This window comes from Zeugodacus cucurbitae, chromosome 4 (genome assembly GCF_028554725.1).
Source record: "Zeugodacus cucurbitae isolate PBARC_wt_2022May chromosome 4, idZeuCucr1.2, whole genome shotgun sequence".
NCBI classification, from domain to species: Eukaryota; Metazoa; Arthropoda; class Insecta; order Diptera; family Tephritidae; genus Zeugodacus; species Zeugodacus cucurbitae.
The window spans coordinates 13,382,269-13,401,398 of NC_071669.1; the positions used below are offsets into that span (position 1 = coordinate 13,382,269).

Consider the following 19,130-nt stretch of genomic DNA (forward strand, 5'->3'; position numbering starts at 1 on the left):
CATTTAGAAATCTGAATTTGATCTAATTAAAATAAATACCTCAATGAAATAATGTAGTGCAATGGGAAATGTTGCGTGGTGCTAAGTGATTTGTTTTATTTAATACAGCACTTAATAGCATAAAGTGAGTTTAAATATAATTTAAATTGCTTTTAGAGGGGAAACAAGCACCACCCAGTGTTTGAGAAGTATATATACATGTGTGAATGTTTAAATGTCCATTTCGATTTCGTACGAATTCAAGCCATACAAATATGTGGTTACAAAAATGATGTTAACAATTACATATGCACATATGTTTTCTCGTTTTCGGCCACAAGGACAGACCAAAAACCAACATAAAAACCGCTTTTGTTACTTGAAGGTACATGTAGATTGGTGAAAGGGCTAAAAAATATAATAAAATTTCAAGTTGGAAAATGAAAATGAAAAGCATAAAAAAGTGTAGTTTGTTGCCAGAGAAATGGTCTGTAACTAAACGCACTACTAGCATAGTAGAGGTATGTTCAAAAAATAACGGGAATTGTAAAATTTAAAATATCACGGATTTGGAGAGTCCTTTCGTCATGACTCCATTTCTTCTATTTTCAAAAATAAAGGTAAAAAAAAAATATAATCCTTAAGGGGTTATATACAGTTAGGAGGTCGAAAAAAAGGGCATTTTTCAAGAATTTTTTCTAAGCAAACTATTAGGTTTATTGATTTGAAACTTGGCATGTATATTATGACAACCTTAAACTATATTCACATATTTTGCCAAATTGCCAAAAATAATTATCGGGAACGTTTATATTGCCAATATTGCAGAGGTCCGCAAAAAAAGGCCTCATGCGGTGAGCACGATATCTCTGGACTGGATCATCTATAATGCAAAAACCAAATAAATTTCATTAATATAATAAATAATCTGGTGATTGATCGAATTAATTAGCAAAAAAAATTTTTTTGACAAAATTGAGGCTTTTCAAAGCAAAAGGTTCGATTTTGGACCAAAATTTGGGTCTTTAATTGTTTATACAAATAAAAAAAATTTCATCGAATGGGGGAATTCTTTGATTAATTACTAAAAAATATAATTAAGAAGCTTGTGTAAAAATTTCAGACCGATCGGTTCAGCCGTTTCTGAGAAATCTTGCTCACCGACTTTGAAAACACCGTTTCGAGAAAAACGAGTTTATAGTTTTGAAAGCACATTACATGTAGTCGGCGCGCCTTCACTAATGTGTCTATAACTTCGAAAATATTCGTCGGATCGACTTGAAATTGAAAATCCATTTTTTGAAAATCCTAACTGTAACCGTCGTTTTACAAGCATTTGAGAAATCGCATAAAGGGCTATCTAAGTTTGAGAAGTGTTTTACATACGAATGTGTAGACATACGAATACACATTTTTTTAAAAAACGAAAATTACCGTAAGTTTTTGAACACACCTCGTGTATGTATGTATGTATGTAGTATTTTACCGCATTCGTCCTACAAACTACTACAATTTCTACTTTCACTACTCATATTTCTGTTTGCCTTTGCGCTCAAGGTAAACTCTTCACTCATGCGGCGACGGTGTAGGGCTCTCACGCAGTACTTAACAAATACGTTTACAAAGAGACAAAAGTCGACAAATACTCGTACAAGCGCACGCATTGTAGTTATATAAATGCAGTAGTAACACAAATGGCATAAAATCGTTGAGAAAAATCGCAGTGGGTGCCATGTGATGACTGACGTTGGGTTAATAGTGCGGTTGATAAGGGAGGCAGCTTGACTGTAAACGCTGTCAGTCAGCAGTCAGTACGTCCGTACGTCAAGCTTTTGTTTGTGTGCCTGTAGAGGAAAGATGAAGGATATTGGCATATATTTTTGCAAACAGACGCTCACACACACACATTTGCTTGCGGTCAAGGCGAATGTGCGCCTGGTTGAATACTGATAGATGGTTAATGGATAGTAAAGTTAGAAGCAGCTGCAGCAGCAGCGAAGTGCCGTACAGCAGTTTGACGCAAACTTTATGACGCTTAGGGCATTGAAGCGTATGCTTGCAAATGCAAGTAGTTGACTTACTACAGGTGCAGCAGCAACATCAGCTAGTTGCCTCCTTAAGAACTATTAGTTTCATGAAATAAAGCGTTGGGAAGCAGCGTTTTAACTGCTGCCCGACCCACTCTTACGGCTAGCAACAGCTGGTTTGATACTATTGTGTTGCTCCTAGCTTCATCTAGCAATATTTCACCCGATTTTCTTGCATTGTTTTTGCTTTTTGCACTGCCATGCCATGCATACTTTATCGGCGCTAGAGCTCGATGCAAGAAAATGAATTAAGTGCCTACCTGCTGTATGAGAGAATGAGGGAAAAAGCAGCATAACAACAAACAAAAAAAAAGAACACTGAAATATCCGCTTTTCTTGCTAACTTTTATGCGCAGAAAATGTTGTTGGTTTTGTTGTTGTACTCCAGTCATTGCTATGCAATCATTGTTGCACTAAACCATTGGCTAGCGATTGAGTAACGAGCAGCAGTGATTGCGGTAGAAGAGTGAAAGAGAAAAATCTGCGCAACCTTAAAATAGCTATTAAAAGTGGCGTCGACGACGGCTGCTGTGCGAGATTTGATATGAATGCCACGAAAAAGAAAAGAAAAATTTATTGCGTAGGCATTTTTTATGCGCTTTCCTATCGTTGTTTAAGGACTTAATAGTTACCCAGAAAATCGCAAGTGTGTGATGGAATGCCGAAGATTTGGTGGAATGAAATAGTTGGAAAAGTGGAAGATTGATTCGTTCTAACTCTACTAACTTAGTTGAGTCATACATTTAAAATGTCTTCAGACTGCGTAGATTTGGTTGAGTATTTGGAGAAATTGGTTCTACTCAATCGACATTTATGTTGGTTCTTTTTGCTTGATAAGAATACATGTGGTTGCAAACTTTAGATTTGATGAAATAGCTCCTCATAGTACCTGCTTCAGTTATCTGAAGCGAAAAACCCATATAATATTTTTATGTATACCGTCGCAACTACATAAGCTTCATATAAAACTCTAACAAATGCTCATAGGTGTTTCACTGATAACACCTTTGTTACTTTCTTCTATTTACAGAAATTAAAAAAAAAAGACGCTTTATCTAAGGAAACTTTCTAACTATAAGTCTATATATTTGCCAAAAGAATTGTTGCTACTTCCAGTCTCTACATACGAAAGGTTTTCAGCTATTATAAGGCTTTTTCTTATGGCAAATATATCGAAAAAATCACCTTTTTCCATAATATTACGCTTCCCTTTTCCTAAAACTTGAAGCTTATTTTTGAATTTTGAAAGCTTTCTTTGCACTTTGAAAGCTTTAGGCTGCTTTCGAACACCAATTAAAAGTATATTGAGCAGAGAAAAATGATCTAAAAAAGTAGAAAAATTGACTTTAGAATATGCGATAAGCTTGTTCTTTCAATAAGAAAAAATATTGTATATTGTGCCTTAGTGTTTTTCATACGTATAAAGATATGTTTCTAAATTCAATTCCTAGTATTATGTAATGAGGCGTTTTCCTTTGACTAAAAGTCTAGTTAACCTACACCTATTTTAAACAAATTTGTATCACATTTCCCCAACAATTGTAGAGTTTGCTTCATTTGATGTTGTTTGATTTGATTTGATTGATGTACACTTCAGTGTCCAATTTCCGTTTTTTACTGCTGTCTCTCAGTATTTACTTGGAAATCAAATTTGTTGTCACCTTGATGTTATTAGCGATACGGTACGCAATGCTTTTAGTGGCAATAGCTGAGTGCTTCGCGAGACGAGTGTCGCTTTAGGGACTCCTCAATGCGTCTTTTAGCGCAGTTGTTGCTGTTGAATGTTGCACTTTTCTGTTTCTCTTTTTTTCAACACCTCTTCCTTACTGCATTTTACTAAGTTCCTTGCCTCAGGCGTTTTTCTTGTTTCTTTCGCGAAGGCTTTGTAAACTTTGTTTGCTTTTGACCGTTATAATGCTTTTATTGCGCTTTTTCGCAGTACAACTTTTTCTTTAATTGTTGTTGTATTGCATTATTTATGCCACAAGTGTCTTTGATTTTACTAGTTGTGAGTTTTATTCTGTTTTATTTTTAGAGTTTCTTCTGTTTTACTGCAGCATTACTAACACTTACTTTGATATTTAATTTACCCATCTTCGCTGTCGCTTTCGCACATCATAACAATAACCTGCAGGCCAATTCGAACTTCACAGATGCCTATTAGGTGTTTTACTTGAGTGTCTTCTGGTAACATACATTCGCCACGCTTTTTGAATTCTCATTTTTCACCCAACATGTTTACAGCCTTTACTGCGACTTGTTTAACGCGAATCTCGTCGTTTTTCGCCACATGCGTCCGCATCTAGACTCACATACAACAGTACCCCTGCACTCACATACGAACCACTTATGTTGAGTGCAAGGTTGGCTTTTGCTTTTGCCTACAGGTCACCAAAGCCAGTTGAAGCCATATTAAAGGATCTGTAGAAGCACCGAGAGGTGCTGAAGAGCATTCAAGTACTGCGGACTGACTGACTGTGGCTAATGTTGTTGGTGTTGGCCATACAATGCCGCATATACCACAAACAACTATAAAATGAATGGTTTGTTTCTGCGTGGGTGTGTTACGCATTGCCACTGCCATTGTCAAGTGTAACCAACACGCAACCTTTTGTTCGGCAGTTACCTTCAGTCAAAGGCACAAGCTCACACACACTCTCTTCCACAAAAATACTCTCTCTCTCACACCCGCACATAAAATTAGCTATCTACTTAGTGCCGCTACGTGTCATTTAAGCTGCACTTTGTGTGTGCAACAGAAAAGCGCGCTTGTATGCGGCATGTTCAGTGTTGCCGCCAATGACGCTGCTATTGTTAAGCCGCTGTTGCTGCTGCCTCGGCTGCTATCGTGCACGGTATGACAAATTTTCGTCGTGATATTCTCGTATACCCTCTTTTGTAGGTGCTTGTGAACAACATGCCTTTTTTAATCTCTTTGCTGCCTCCTCATTGTTAATGTTTTCCTCCATTCCTTTCGCTGCTGTTTATGTCATTGTTGCACGCTTTGCCGCAACAAAAGCAGCGTTGCAATTTTCGTGTATTTTCTCTCTCCTCTCTCTCGTCCGTCTCCTCTGCTCTTTTGCGCTGAGCGCTCGCTTCCCGTTCAAATTTTGGCTTCGGTTCCTGAGTCTGATTTAAGCTTATTTTTTGAAATAAAAACCCAACAACAACGTACCGAAAATAATAAAAATCACCAACAGCAACAATAAGCTTTAGTAGGTGCCAAGAAGTCAAAAGTGCACTTGCAATGTGTCGCTCAAACTGAGATTTGTGTGTGACTGGAGGCATTATGCGACTGGTTGGAATGTGCTCTATGGGAAAGCGAGATGAAAATATGTTTGAAATTATTTCTAATTTTGTAAATATTGAATAATATGAAGAATTCTTAGACTGCATAGATAGATCGGTGGATTTAAGCGAGGCAACGATTAGGACTCCAAGGTCTCGGTACTCAGACGATCTATAACTTTGTTAAGAGTTCCTCTAAGTTAAAGTGGTAATAGCAGCAATCCAGTAAATGGAAGCATTCCTGTTTGGATCTCATGCTCTAGAAGAGAGTTGGCATTGAACCTATATTCAAGACTAATGAGCCCAACGGCCGTATCGAGAGTAGGAAAGTCTTACTTCGAACCAGTAATCTCACCAGAACTAATAAATATATGAAGATCTCGGTCTACTAGGAATCGGCCGGAAATTTGGGACTCACTTCATCTGATACTTCAGACGGACCCAAGCTCTTGCTGAAGACTTTGAATTGCATTAACCGTATGAAAGACAAAAATAAGCTTTCCACTGACTTTTTGAATCCCCATCTATGTCCGCGAAGCATTTCCCACAGGTATCTAAAGTCAGTCCACCGTCAACATTTTGCAACACAATCTGCAGCGACGTGAAGCCAAGTAAAGTCAACTCGTGCCAAGACAAGCAGCGATAGCGCACATCTAGCTCCAGATATAGTGGAAGCGCTTAAAGCGCAGTTGCAGCATTACGACTCCACCACTTTGTAGCAATGTGCCGCCGTCATGAGCACGCAGTCGCTAGGTAAGCAAAGCAGTGAAGCGCATATCAACTGCTTACCTAAGCCTGTCAGTCAAAAGCAACCCAAAATAAAAAGAAGAAATGAAAGCCAGCAGGATGTGCTTAAAAGCGCGACTGATGTCACAAACATCATGTGACATCTTGACGCTGATGGGCACGTTCGTCGCAGATCTTAACGCCGCGCACAACGTCTGTGGCCTTGACGCTGTGCGGTTTGCGTAGAGTGTCGGGCAAGAGCTTGTCTGTATTTTGTCATCGCTGTCGCTTATGTTCGCACACTAAAGCTCTTCATAGTTCTTACGACATTTGTCACGTCGCCGCTGCAGAGCTTAGTTGATGTGTGACGGTATTTTTGCTTTGCTCTCTTCAAAGTTCCCACACTCCAATTAACTTCCGTCCGCTTATGTTGTTCCACGGATGCGTTAAACTATTGTCACTGTGCTTGGCTTCGTCATCCTGCCTTTGCTTTCTCCTCTATTTGTAGATTCTCCAAGCAATTTAGGCGCTTCCGATTGCCTCACGTTTCATGCCACATCCTCGCCGTCATCCCATCATCCTGCCATCCCATCGTCGCTTTGTTGTCTTCCTTCCGAAATTTGCCGTAATCGCCAAATTCGCAAAATATGCTGCTGCCGCTTCTTCAGGGCATTACTGAGGGCAAGTTGTTAGCGTCGCTGTGGTATGCAGCGTAGTTTCGTCTGAAATTAAACGCAATTAATTGTAAGCAGCTATTTAAGTAGAATAGTTAGCAGCAGAGCAACGTACTGTTCCAACTCAAAGCACTCTGTACCGTTAGTTCGCTGAAAACCATGCAGTAGAATGGTTGCCGTGTTACCGTGGCAACTGAATTGAATTACTAAACTACTTAGTTTATGTGTTGAGAGTGTCTCGAATGAAGGTATTAGATGAAAACTTGAGTGGATGAATTGAAGAAGGTGGCAAACTCTCTTTTCATTCACACTGATTTGTCTGTATTGCATTATATTAATCTTATTCACTAATCTTAAATAGCTAAATGATGTTGTAAAGCTTTTATTCCAAATAGTTGCATTCGTTTTTGAGATGGCATCACTGCCTTCAGTGTGAGCTGCTGAAGTATGCACAAGCGCCAGTGAGCCTAAAAAATTGCTTATATAAGAGAACCCTTCAATCAGTATACAATGAAATTGTGCAAAATCCATTTTCTTAACAACGGTTGTTGGACTTATGGATGAAAATGGTTAAGAGAGAGTTTCTTCTAGTAGTAGCTGTTGTTGTTTTGGTGTTTCACTAGACCCTGTTTGAGGAGGAATGCATAAGTTTAATTATCATCTATGTCATACAACGGAAGGCTAAGGAAACGAGCTGTATCGATAGGATCGGACCATAGACACGGTACTACAACTGGTTGGTTAGTATCATGTGGGATTCTTTACATACCGGAAATATATTTCACATGTCGGGGTCTAGTCTGAATAAGTTTAACCTGCCACAGTATCCATAATAAAGTTGCGCGATCTAACCTTGTTTGTGTTTTCTTATTGGCTGCCCCGATTTTCAAAGTCTTAGTTAGTGCATATAATATATATTAGAGAGTGGGTGAATATTAATAGGACTCTTAGCCCTAGATCCGCAGATGATGGATTTCTGATATTCGCTTTTTTTCCTAAAATTCTACTTTGATGAAAAATTTATTTTAACTTTGTTTCTTTCCGATTCATCCCTGTTCCATCTCCAAGTTCTCATAAATATTTCTGTAATATTAATTTAATAATTTCTCTTTAAGCTCTATTATAAAGAAATTTATTCTTATCATTTCACTCAATTAAATTCCATTCATAATTCATACACCTTTCTCTATCCTCTCTCTCTGTCCCTCTCTCGCCATCCCATTTCATTTCATAACAACAAATGCATTACTTCACTTAATGCCTGACAAGCTGTAGGTGCAGCCAAAACGGCATGAAAAGTTGAACTTGGGATTCCCCAGTGAGCGCTAAATAAAATTACTTTTTCGGGTAATTGCCATTCAAATTTAGTGTAAAGTTTTATGTAAAACATTCTGGAAATACTCAAACTGCCAACAAACCGCTCGCAAAAGTATGCCACCAAACTGCGCAGCAAATTGTTTTTGTACGCTAAGTACCGTTGGGTGCTACTACTAGCAAGTTTGACAGTTAATTTTAAAATGATTACTTGAGAATCAACACCCAAAATGGCGGAGGTGGCTGTGAGAGCGCTCAGATTATATTAGTAGTTGATTATAATGTTGGTAATGGTGGAGTTAATGAGTTGAGGGACAGAGGAGTGAGAAAGGAGGGTAAAGTTTGCCATATGGTATTCGAAAATAATTTGTGACACATAAAATCGATTGCATGCGTGTCTCCGCGTCTAAGACAGCAACGACGACGAAGCTGAGGCTTAGTTGGAGTCTGCTTTTCATGTGGTTTGCGACACTGACATACCAATTAAAATACCCAACGCTGTAGATGGTGCAGCAAAAAGCGAATTTTCACGCACCGACACACACGCTCAAATACATATGTATATACATACATATCTATATGTAAGACAATGTCTATACTTGCTACAATGCAATTACAACACCATTTACATATCTATGGTCGTATTTGCCACTTCGCAGGCTGGTTGCCACGGCGTGCATATGGCATGCAACATATGAATATGAATATGAATATTTTATATAGCCAACTTTCTGCGTTAGTGTGTGTGTGTGTGTGTTGCTGTCGTAAAGTCTAAAATTTTCCATTGTCAACAAGCATATGTCACATAATCTTCCATATTTTCACCTCGAAACTCCAGCTGCACGAAACACTGCCAGCTCCAGCAAGCTTCTTGGTGAACATACGTCGTGCCACAATGTATGTTTGTATGCCGCCTGCCACATGTCACAAGCCACAAGCGGTGTATACAATTCACTTTGTGCCTTGCAAACAACCGTTAAATATATATTTGTGTGCTCTTTTATGTTTCTGGGTATGTGTTAGTGCTCTCTACCGCCATCGTTAGTTCGCTTATTCAAAGTATTCGGGGATGTGTGATTGGCGTTGCAACCGTTTAGCCGGTTATAGCCGAATCGACGATAGTGCGCCACCTGTCTCTCTCCTTCGCAGTTCGGCGCCAGTTGGAGATCCCAAGTGTAACCAGGTCGCTCTCCACCTGGTCCCTCCAACGGAGTGGAGGCCTTCCCCTTCCTCGGCTTCCTCCGGCGGGTACTGCATCGAACACTTTCAGGGCTGGAGTGTTTTCGTCCATTCGGACAACATGACCTAGCCAGCGTAGCCGCTGTCTTTTTATTCGCTGAACTATGTCAATGTCGTCGTATAACTCGTACAGCTCATCGTTCCATCGTCTGCGGTATTCGCCGTTGCCAATGTTCTGAGGACCATAAATCTTGCGCAAAATTTTCCTCTCGAAAACTCCTAGTGTCGTCTCATCTGATGTTGACATCGTCCAAGCTTCTGCACCGTAAAGCAGGACGGGAATGATAAGCGACTTGTAGAGCTTGATTTTGGTTCGTCGAGAGAGGACTTTACTGTTCAATTGCCTACTCAGTCCAAAGTAGCACCTGTTGGCAAGAGTTATTCTGCGCTGGATTTCGAGGCTGACATTGTTCGTGTTGTTGATGCTGGTTCCCAGGTATACGAAATTATCTACGACCTCGAAGTTATGACTGTCAACAGTGACGTGGGAGCCAAGACGCGAATGCGCCGACTGTTTGTTTGATGACAGGAGATATTTCGTCTTGTCCTCATTCACCTCCAGACCCATTCGCTTCGCCTCCTTATCCATGCGGGAAAAAGCAGAACAAACGGCGCGGTTGTTGCTTCCGATGATATCAATATCATCGGCGTACGCCAGGAGCTGTACACTCTTGTAGAAGATTGTACCTTCTCGGTTTAGCTCTGCAGCTCTTATAATTTTTTCCAGCATCAGGTTAAAGAAGTCGCACGATAGTGAGTCACCTTGTCTGAAACCTCGTTTGGTATCGAACGGCTCGGAGAGGTCCTTCCCAATCATGACGGAGCTTTTGGTGTTGCTCAACGTCAATTTACACAGCCGTATTAGTTTTGCGGGGATACCAAATTCAGACATCGCGGCGTAAAGGCAGCTCCTTTTCGTGCTGTCGAAAGCAGCTTTAAAATCGACAAAAAGGTGGTGTGTGTCGATCCTCTTTTCTCGGGTCTTTTCCAAGATTTGGCGCATGGCGAATATCTGGTCAGTTGTCGATTTTCCAGGTCTAAAGCCACACTGATAAGGTCCAATCAGTTTGTTGACGGTGGGCTTTAGTCTTTCACACAATACGCTCGATAGAACCTTGTATGCGATATTTAGGAGGCTGATCCCACGGTAATTGGCGCAGATTGTGGGATCTCCCTTTTTATGGATTGGGCAGAGCACACTGAGATTCCAATCGTCAGGCATGCTTTCTTCCGACCATATTCTGCAAAGAAGCTGATGCATGCACCTTATCAGTTCTTCGCCGCCGTATTTGAATAGTTCTGCCGGTAATCTATCGGCCCCCGCTGCTTTGTTGTTCTTCAATCGGGTAATTGCTATTCGAATTTCTTCATGGTCGGGTAATGGAACATCTGTTCCATCGTCATCGATTGGGGGATCGGGTTCGCCATCTCCTGGTGTTGTACTCTCACTGCCATTCAGCAGGTCGGAGAAGTGTTCCCTCCATAATCCCAGTATGCCCTGGACATCGGTTACCAGATTACCACCTTGGTCTCTACATGAGGATGCTCCGGTCTTGAAACCTTCGTTAAGTCGCTTCATTTTTTCATAAAATTTTCGAGCATTCCCTCTGTCTGCCAGCTTCTCAAGCTCTTCGTACTCACGCATTTCGGCCTCTTTCTTTTTTTGTCTGCAAATGCGTCTCGCTTCCCTCTTCAGCTCTCGGTATCTATCCCATCCCGCACGTGTTGTGGTCGTTTGCAATGTTGCGAGGTAGGCAGTCTGTTTTCTCTCCGCTGCGAGACGGCACTCCTCATCGTACCAGCTTGTTTTTTGTCGTTGCCGAAAACCAATTGTTTCGGCTGCAGCGGTACGCAGTGAGTTTGAGATGCCGTTCCACAGTTCCCTTATACCGAGATGCTGATGAGTGCTCTCAGAGAGCAGGAGTGCAAGTCGAGTAGAGTATTTCGTGGCTGTCTGTTGCGATTGCAGCTTTTCGACGTCGAACCTTCCGTGTGTTTGTTGACGGGCATTCTTTGCTGCACAGAGGCGGGTGCGTATCTTCGCTGCGACCAGATAATGGTCCGAGTCTATATTTGGTCCTCGGAGCGTACGCACGTCTAAAACACAGGAGACATGTCTTCCGTCTATCACAACGTGATCGATTTGGTTCCGCGTGTTTCGATCAGGAGACAGCCAAGTAGCTTGATGTATTTTCTTATGCTGGAATCTGGTACTACAGACGACCATATTTCGGGCCCCGGCGAAGTCGATCAGCCTCAGGCCGTTTGGCGATGTTTCGTCATGGAGGCTGAATTTTCCGACTGTTGTGCCAAAGACACCTTCTTTACCCACCCTGGCGTTAAAATCACCAAGCACGACTTTTACATCGTGGCGGGGGCAGCGCTCATAGGTGCGTTCTAGGCGCTCATAGAAAGCATCTTTGGTCACATCGTCCTTCTCTTCCGTTGGGGCGTGGGCGCAAATCAGCGATATGTTGAAGAACCTCGCTTTGATGCGGATTGTGGCTAGACGTTCATCCACCGGGGTGAATGCCAGGACTCTGCGACGGAGTCTCTCTCCCACCACAAATCCAACACCAAATTTGCGCTCCTTTATATGGCCGCTGTAGTAGATGTCACAAGGACCCACCTTCTTCCGTCCTTGTCCCGTCCATCGCACTTCTTGGATGGCGGTGATGTCAGCCTTAAGTCGTATGAGGACATCAACCAGCTGGGCAGAGGCACCTTCCCAATTAAGGGTCCGGACATTCCAGGTGCATGCCCTTATATCATTATCCTTAAAACGTTTGCAGGGGTCGTCATCAAAAGGGGGGTGTCTCATCCGAGGCTTTCGTAGATTTTTCATTGGGGGGTGTTTTTATGTGGTGGGTCCCAAACCCTACGCACAACCGCATAAGCGGGCTTCGCCTTCTCACTTTAGCTCGCCTTCAAACGGATGTCTGTTGGCTACCCAGAGGATACTTGGTCTAAAACCGGAAGTCGTGAGCTGCTTGAACCATGTGGAAAAGAATCGTTTCTGGTCACTCCCAAGTGAGTGACAATCAAAAACTTTCCTCACTTGCGTGAACTTCTACACATGATCCCATCCTTTCGGGGATATCAAACCGTAAACAAATAGAAACACTTACACACGTATACTCACACATATAAGTATATATGGATGTATATATGAAAACTTGTTTGTGTGTAGTTTGTAAGCTGTTTTAATAGGCTTGTATGCTCGCCAATAAATTTCGGTTTTAGTTGTTGTTCTTGTGTTTTGCCGTGTGAGCAAAAATCACCTGTATAGATAAAAGACACCACACAAAAACAAAAGAAGTTATAAACTTTTAAAATTAAAAAAATAACAACAAACACTAGTAAATATCCAAATATTTAGTATGTATACGATGTTCTTGAGTTTGGAAATAAAATATACCGAGACACAATATCACTAGAACGCGTCCATTTCCGACTTCGATAGTGGATTTCACTACATAGATCCGCCAGGCTTTACTTCAGTCTCTGTCCAATGCTTCAAGATTCGAAATTCTAGGAAGTCTAACGATAAATATCTCGAATGAGCTGACTATATTTATACTATCGGATTTTGTAGTTAGTAGATAGTGAAACATAGATGCATAAAATGCCTAAAAATTATCCCCATACCTTCATAACTAATTGTTTTCTGTAGTTTATAATTAGCAGCAATAGGAAGGCTTATAGCCTGAAAAACGTTGACTCTTTATGCGCTGTTAAATGTATGACAACAAGCAGATAACAGCGGCTAATCACCACGCACGTTCAGTGACAAAATAAACAGTTTACTAGTACAACTGAATCACAGCCCACACTCAGGAAGCAAAACAGCGCTGAGGTTAGTTCAAAGAAGAGTCAATAGTGCTTGTGACGTGCAACCACTCCATGGCCGCCAGTAGGGCCACACTGCTAAAGCGCAAACCATCCAAAGTCTCCTCCATGCCTTCAAGCACAATGCAATGTGTGCTAACAGCCGACTACCAGTTGCTAGTGCTTTAGTAGTTTGCAAATGTGTCCTTTACTACAAAAAAATCGGTACCTCGATAATGGAGATGCTAAATGGTTGGTAGTATTCACCGATGTATTACAATGGTACAGTAGAAGGTTTTCACGTTAGTATTTTTGGTGTACCAGGCTGTACAAGGATTTTTTAACTGACTAGTGATATGTAACAATAGGTTATTTTCTCGATCAAAAACAAAATCTCTCAAAATGTTCCTTTGGTTGATATATTCAATCAAGGACCTGAAGATCTTAGTGTTGGTTTGATTTTTTGAAACAATCTATCATCCACGATTATCTTACTATCAGGAATTTCTGAGTTACGTTAGTTCTAAAAGCACACAGTTACCCCTCATCATTATCGACAACACTATTTACTTCTACTCCAAAAGATCTTATGACATCCGCCCTTTATCTGCTATACTTAGGGTTGTTTCCTGATGGTTCCACCAAAAGTCCTTCATGACCAGTTTAAAATTTCGGAACTTTAGCCAGCCATTGACTAATAGACTTTGTATCATTTTTTGTACCTATTAAATAGACTTCGTTTATTTTTATTTCTTTGATATACAAAAAATTGATTGATACAAAAAATACTTCGAAAACCGCCTAAAAGCTTATCCGCTTTTGTCTTTCTTTTTTGCAAAACTTTTACCATTACGACTTTCGCCGTGATTTTATTTACGTCCCTTCAAACTTTTTGTTTTGACAACAAATTACACATAAATTAAAGGTCCATAACAACATTTTGTTCGCCCTCTTTGACACTTACCATTTTGTTGTTACTTAAGCGCAACAACAGTTCACCTTTATTTGTATTTTCTTTGTGCCCAACCATTTATGGAGACTATTTACTCTGTGTCACCTTTTTATTTTTCTACTTCGGTGCATCTTACCGCGCCGGCTCTTCAGAAACTCTCATAATGCTGTTCTTCTGTCCTTCATTTTGCCAACATTTGTTATCTCTTCACAGCAGATTTTTCTTGTTATGCAGCCATAATTTCTCATATTATTATATTTTTCATCTTTTCTAACATTTTATCCTCTATTGCATTGTGTGGGCAACTTCGTACTCATTAGGCTACTTAAAGGATTAGTTCGCTGCTGTAGCCGTGTTGTGTTATATATAGCTACTTAACGGCAAATACTCATGCTGAGAGTAGATCCTTGGAAAGTGAAAACACTTTTATATAAAAATAAATATATATGTCTATGCTTGTGGTTTATTACAAGGGTAGATGGATAAACTAAAGAGGGTTAAAAATTACTTAGAAAAGTCCGGAGGAATAAACAATGATTCCGCAGCGAGTTATGAGAATATCGCCAGTTATTTATTTTTTGAGGTAAATAAATTGTAATTTTACTTTCAATTGTCAAATAGTCAGCTGTCAGTTGTCAAGTCAACTGTCAATTATCATCGGGTTTATCATGGATCTTTATTTCTCTGTTTTGAGATCCTTGAATTTACCTTTCATTTGGAAGATTAAAAAATTATACATTATACTTATTCTCTTCTGCGCCCAAAAAGTTCTCCACTTCCCAAATGCAATGACTTCTCAAGCTAACCTCAAATTTCAGCTTGATATATGAGCGCCGCCTGGCACGTGCCAAGTGTTTGCCTTTTTGTTTAACTTTTTTAAACCTTTCCCTTCCTTCAGTTTTTGTCCTTTCCGCATTTGTTTTGTTCGTTTTCATTTTTATGAGCCTGTTTACATTGTCGCTATGACCACCAACTGGCTGTTGGAATGCTCATAAAAAGTACTTCTAAAGCGTTTAGTAAAGTAAAAGTTTTGGATATTATTTTACCAAGTAAAATATGATTTTGTTTTAGGGATAACACACTTTTAAAGAGCTGTTGTTAGATAATTAGTTGGTCTTTGTTTTGAGCGAATTTGAAATTTAACTTGGGTGGGTACTACTTTCAGGGCTTTAAATAGATTATTATTTCCGTCGAATTGGTTTTAATATATCTAACTTCAGTCCAGTGATGGGTGTCGAGTACATATCTACTACCTGGGATCTATCAGGAGATCTCTTTAAACTTCAAAAGGTAGGAAAGAATCCCAGTAAATTGTAGGTTATTCTCGAAGTATCTATCTCAGGCAAGAATCCTTGGAAATTCAAGAGAAATTTCTTTGCTCAGATAAGTCCTAGGAAAGCCATTTTAATATTAGGTTGTTGTATAGACTTTCTTTAAGAAAGATATTAACTGTACGCCCCAAACCCTTATCACTGGTGTTTTCGATCTCTCATTCTAGGTGACCGTTCTTAATGGAAATAATGTTTAAGTTGCTGGTGGTAATAACAACATCAACATGCTTATTCTCGACTGTTAATTCCGGTGTACCAATTGGTGAGTACAACAATCTCTAAATTGGTGACATTTTATTAAGACACTGTAAATATCAACTTCACTTCCTTTCTAAATCTACTTCCTCATAGCAACTGGTGGTCCATCACTGATCTACGAAGGCAAAGACGCCTTGCTCACATGCGTTGTCTCAGAGAATCGCGCCAATCACACAGTGATATGGAAGAAATCCGACGAAATACTCACAGCCGGTATGGTGAGAGTGACGAGCGACACACGAATCAGTGTGTTGCATGACGAAAGTGAGTGGAAGAAAGGTATAAACACGGCAAAATGTTGGCTAACGTAGAAAGTATTACATTTATCTTACGTTTAGATCCCAAAGGTCTGGAGTCGGGCGGTGAGGTGTGGGTATTGCTCGTAAGACGTTTGACTACCGAAGATTCGGGTAGTTATATCTGTGAGCTGAATTCCGAGCCTGTGCTCAGGAGTATACATATACTCACAGGTAGGTGTTGGAAGGAGGAGATCACTGGAGACTCAGAGAGACAGATACAATACATTTATAACCTGATATATATTCTTTATTTCGCTCTTCAATTCCACAGTCAAGCAGATACCCAGCGGCAATAGCAACATCACGACCACAACAGAGTCGAGTGATGTCTATCTCGTGCCGCCGCCACTTGATGCCACCGACAATCGTTCGTTTTGGCGCGGGCCCACTGTCGCGCCACAAATCACACACGATTTCACCGAATGCTGCGAACGCGCTAACGTCACCTCCGAATGCATGGGTTTCTGTAATGTGCATAATATAATCGACGGCACGACGGGCATAGAGCCCGAAGCTTGCGAGAAGGACTTTCCGAATATTGTACGTTGCATGGCAGATGGACGCGATCATGTGCCATGCTGTGTGGACAAACAGATACCGGATTTGTGCCAGGATATGTGCCGCGGTGAGTACACACCTTTCACGGATCTGCTGAAGACGCGTGTGTCTTGCGTACATCACACGCTCAGCGGTTTGCAGTGCATACTGCAAGGTGTGCAGAATATACCCAGCACACCGACAACTGTTACAGTTGATCATGTGTCAGATACGCGTGTCACGGTGCATTGGTATGAACCGGAAAAGCTAGCGCATAATGTGACCTACTACAGTGTGAACTTAACGGCGCTGCACAGTTTCGATGAGGATGAAGTGTCTAACGCGTACGCTTTGAAGAAACGTCCATTAGAGCAGACGATTATACGCACAGTACCAGCTAATCAGACCATGCTGTCGCTGCAAGATCTCACGCCGCTCACCATGTACGCGATAGTGGTGACGGCGCATAATGAGTACGGCTCAAGTTTGCCAAGCGAACGTTTGCGTGTGTTCACCCATACCAGTGAGGTATTCACGCCGAGAAATGATGATGCCGAAGAGTCTGCTTCGGTGGAGAGCATTATGCCGGCATTGCCGAATATACGTAGCTGTTGTGAGGCCAATGGCATGACGCATCGCAAGTGTCTCGATAAGATGTGCGATCCGCAGAAGACAGATCTTGCCACACTGCCTGACTTTATGGTCTGTGCACCTTGGTCCAATATCACTTTCACTTGTCTAGCGAATAAAATCGATCACACGCCCTGCTGTCGGGCGCGTGGTATACCGGCGGTCTGCTTCCCACTCTGCTCGGGCAAAATATCAACCCTGGACTTTAGTCTATTCAAGTGAGTATGCTTTTGTGCTGTAGCAAGATTCTTAAGATAGAACATATCTTCTCGTATGCCATATTTTAGGTGCCTACGCTTCATGTCCGAGTACAGCAGCTGCCTCTTCCAGGGTTACGGTGTGCTCGCTGATCCACCTTCAATGATACGTACTGTGGCTAAGGCCGACAACTTCATAATTTTGGACTGGGATAAACCCAAACGCTTGGCCGACACAATCAGCACTTATCATGTGAAGTTTCGACGTTTGGGCGAAGGAGATGACTATCTGACTGTAGTGAAGGTGAGTCTCACTGTTATTGTCGGGTTTTAAAATTATAACTTGTCTAAGAATATATGTGGAGACCAGTGTCTGTTGAGCTCTTCAATTGTTGGTCGAGTCTTCTTGCAATTATTTTTCGTACGGGGTCCATCAAATCAAGCTCAAGGCTCAATAAATATTCTTATCATTTTACTGGCTTATGTCCGGGCTCCAAGTGCTTTTAACCCACTAGGTATAATTGGCTCACCGGTTTTATATTTTGAGAAAATGGCCATTAAAAGACCTTCGACCTCTCTTCCTGGCTTAGGTAAGAGCCGAATTAAGCACTGGAAGACACTTATCCATACTTCGAAATACAAAATTTATATCCAGAGTTCTCTCTGCAAATTTTACAAATATTTCAACAACTTTTCCTTTCCAGAAAAACCCACCACTCATTTTAGAGGGTCTCGAACCCGAAGTCTACTATGAATTCTACGTAGTCTCCGTAAATCAATACGGCAAAAGTGAGGCATCACCACGTCTTATTACGCGCACACAACCCGCCGAGGCGGTGGATGAGCCCGAACCGGTTTAAAATATGACAAAATGCTGTCAGGCATCCGGCTTGCTGCCACAATGTACGCCACTCTGTTCGTACAACATCAAATTGTCGGATATTGAAAAGCTCGGACCGGCGTGTCGAGCGCAAATGTGTAAGTTAAAGAAGAAGATGGAGAAGAAGAGACGTATAAGGAAATAACTTTTCGTTGATAAATGTTTGACAGAAATTTAATTTCATATTTTTTGTTACTGTTTCTCTGATACTCTCTCTCTTTTTCTCTTTCTTTCTCTACTTTCTTTGCAGCTGTTATTGTGCGCTGTGCCGCCGGCGGACGTGATCATACACCTTGCTGTCAGCGTCGTGGTGTGCCCACCGCCTGCATGACCATCTGCCGTGGCGTCATGCCGCAAAACACAAATGGCGGCGGTGGTAGCAGTGGCGGCGCGTTGAGTGGCAGCAGCTATAGCGGCAACAATGCGACGACCTCCAGTGATTGTTTATCCTACGCGGGCAATATTTTGCAGTGCATCGAAGAAGGTGAGTGAAATACAGAGTGCTTGTTTAGCTGTTGTATAGTTGGCTGGCTGATTGTCAGTGGCACTGGTCAGGAAGCAAGCTGGCTGGCAGGTTGGCTGGTTGTCTAGGTGCTCCTATTGATTACAGCTTGTTGACATTGTTGTTGACTTTTTATATATATTTTTTTATTATTATTTAAGACTCATAACGGATTATGAATGTTGTTGTTGTTTGTTTTGATTGTTATTGTCATTCATACTTGTTCTATATACACATACTTGTTACTTCTATTTGCGCACTCAAGCGTAAAGTAAAGTGTTGTTGCATGCTGCTCACATGCTTGCCACACTCGAACTGAGTCAATTTGTTCTTGTTGTCTGCTGCATATTAAAGTTTGTTTTTATTGTTATTATAAATATAGTAAAACAACATTTCATTGCATTAACCG

At 41.1% G+C, this 19,130-nt stretch overlaps 1 protein-coding gene across 1 annotated transcript in view; it reads left to right on the forward strand.

Moving 5' to 3' along the window:
- The window catches only part of LOC105220458 (Ig-like and fibronectin type-III domain-containing protein 2), an 804,343-nt gene that overhangs the window by 535,439 nt on the left and 249,774 nt on the right, over positions 1-19,130 (forward strand). Inside the window, 7 exon segments of the mRNA XM_054228403.1 lie at positions 15,586-15,680; positions 15,770-15,940; positions 16,015-16,146; positions 16,247-17,360; positions 17,430-17,643; positions 18,044-18,317; positions 18,470-18,703. Of these exon segments, the coding sequence (XP_054084378.1) occupies positions 15,599-15,680; positions 15,770-15,940; positions 16,015-16,146; positions 16,247-17,360; positions 17,430-17,643; positions 18,044-18,317; positions 18,470-18,703 (2,221 nt within the window). The 5' untranslated portion in view covers positions 15,586-15,598.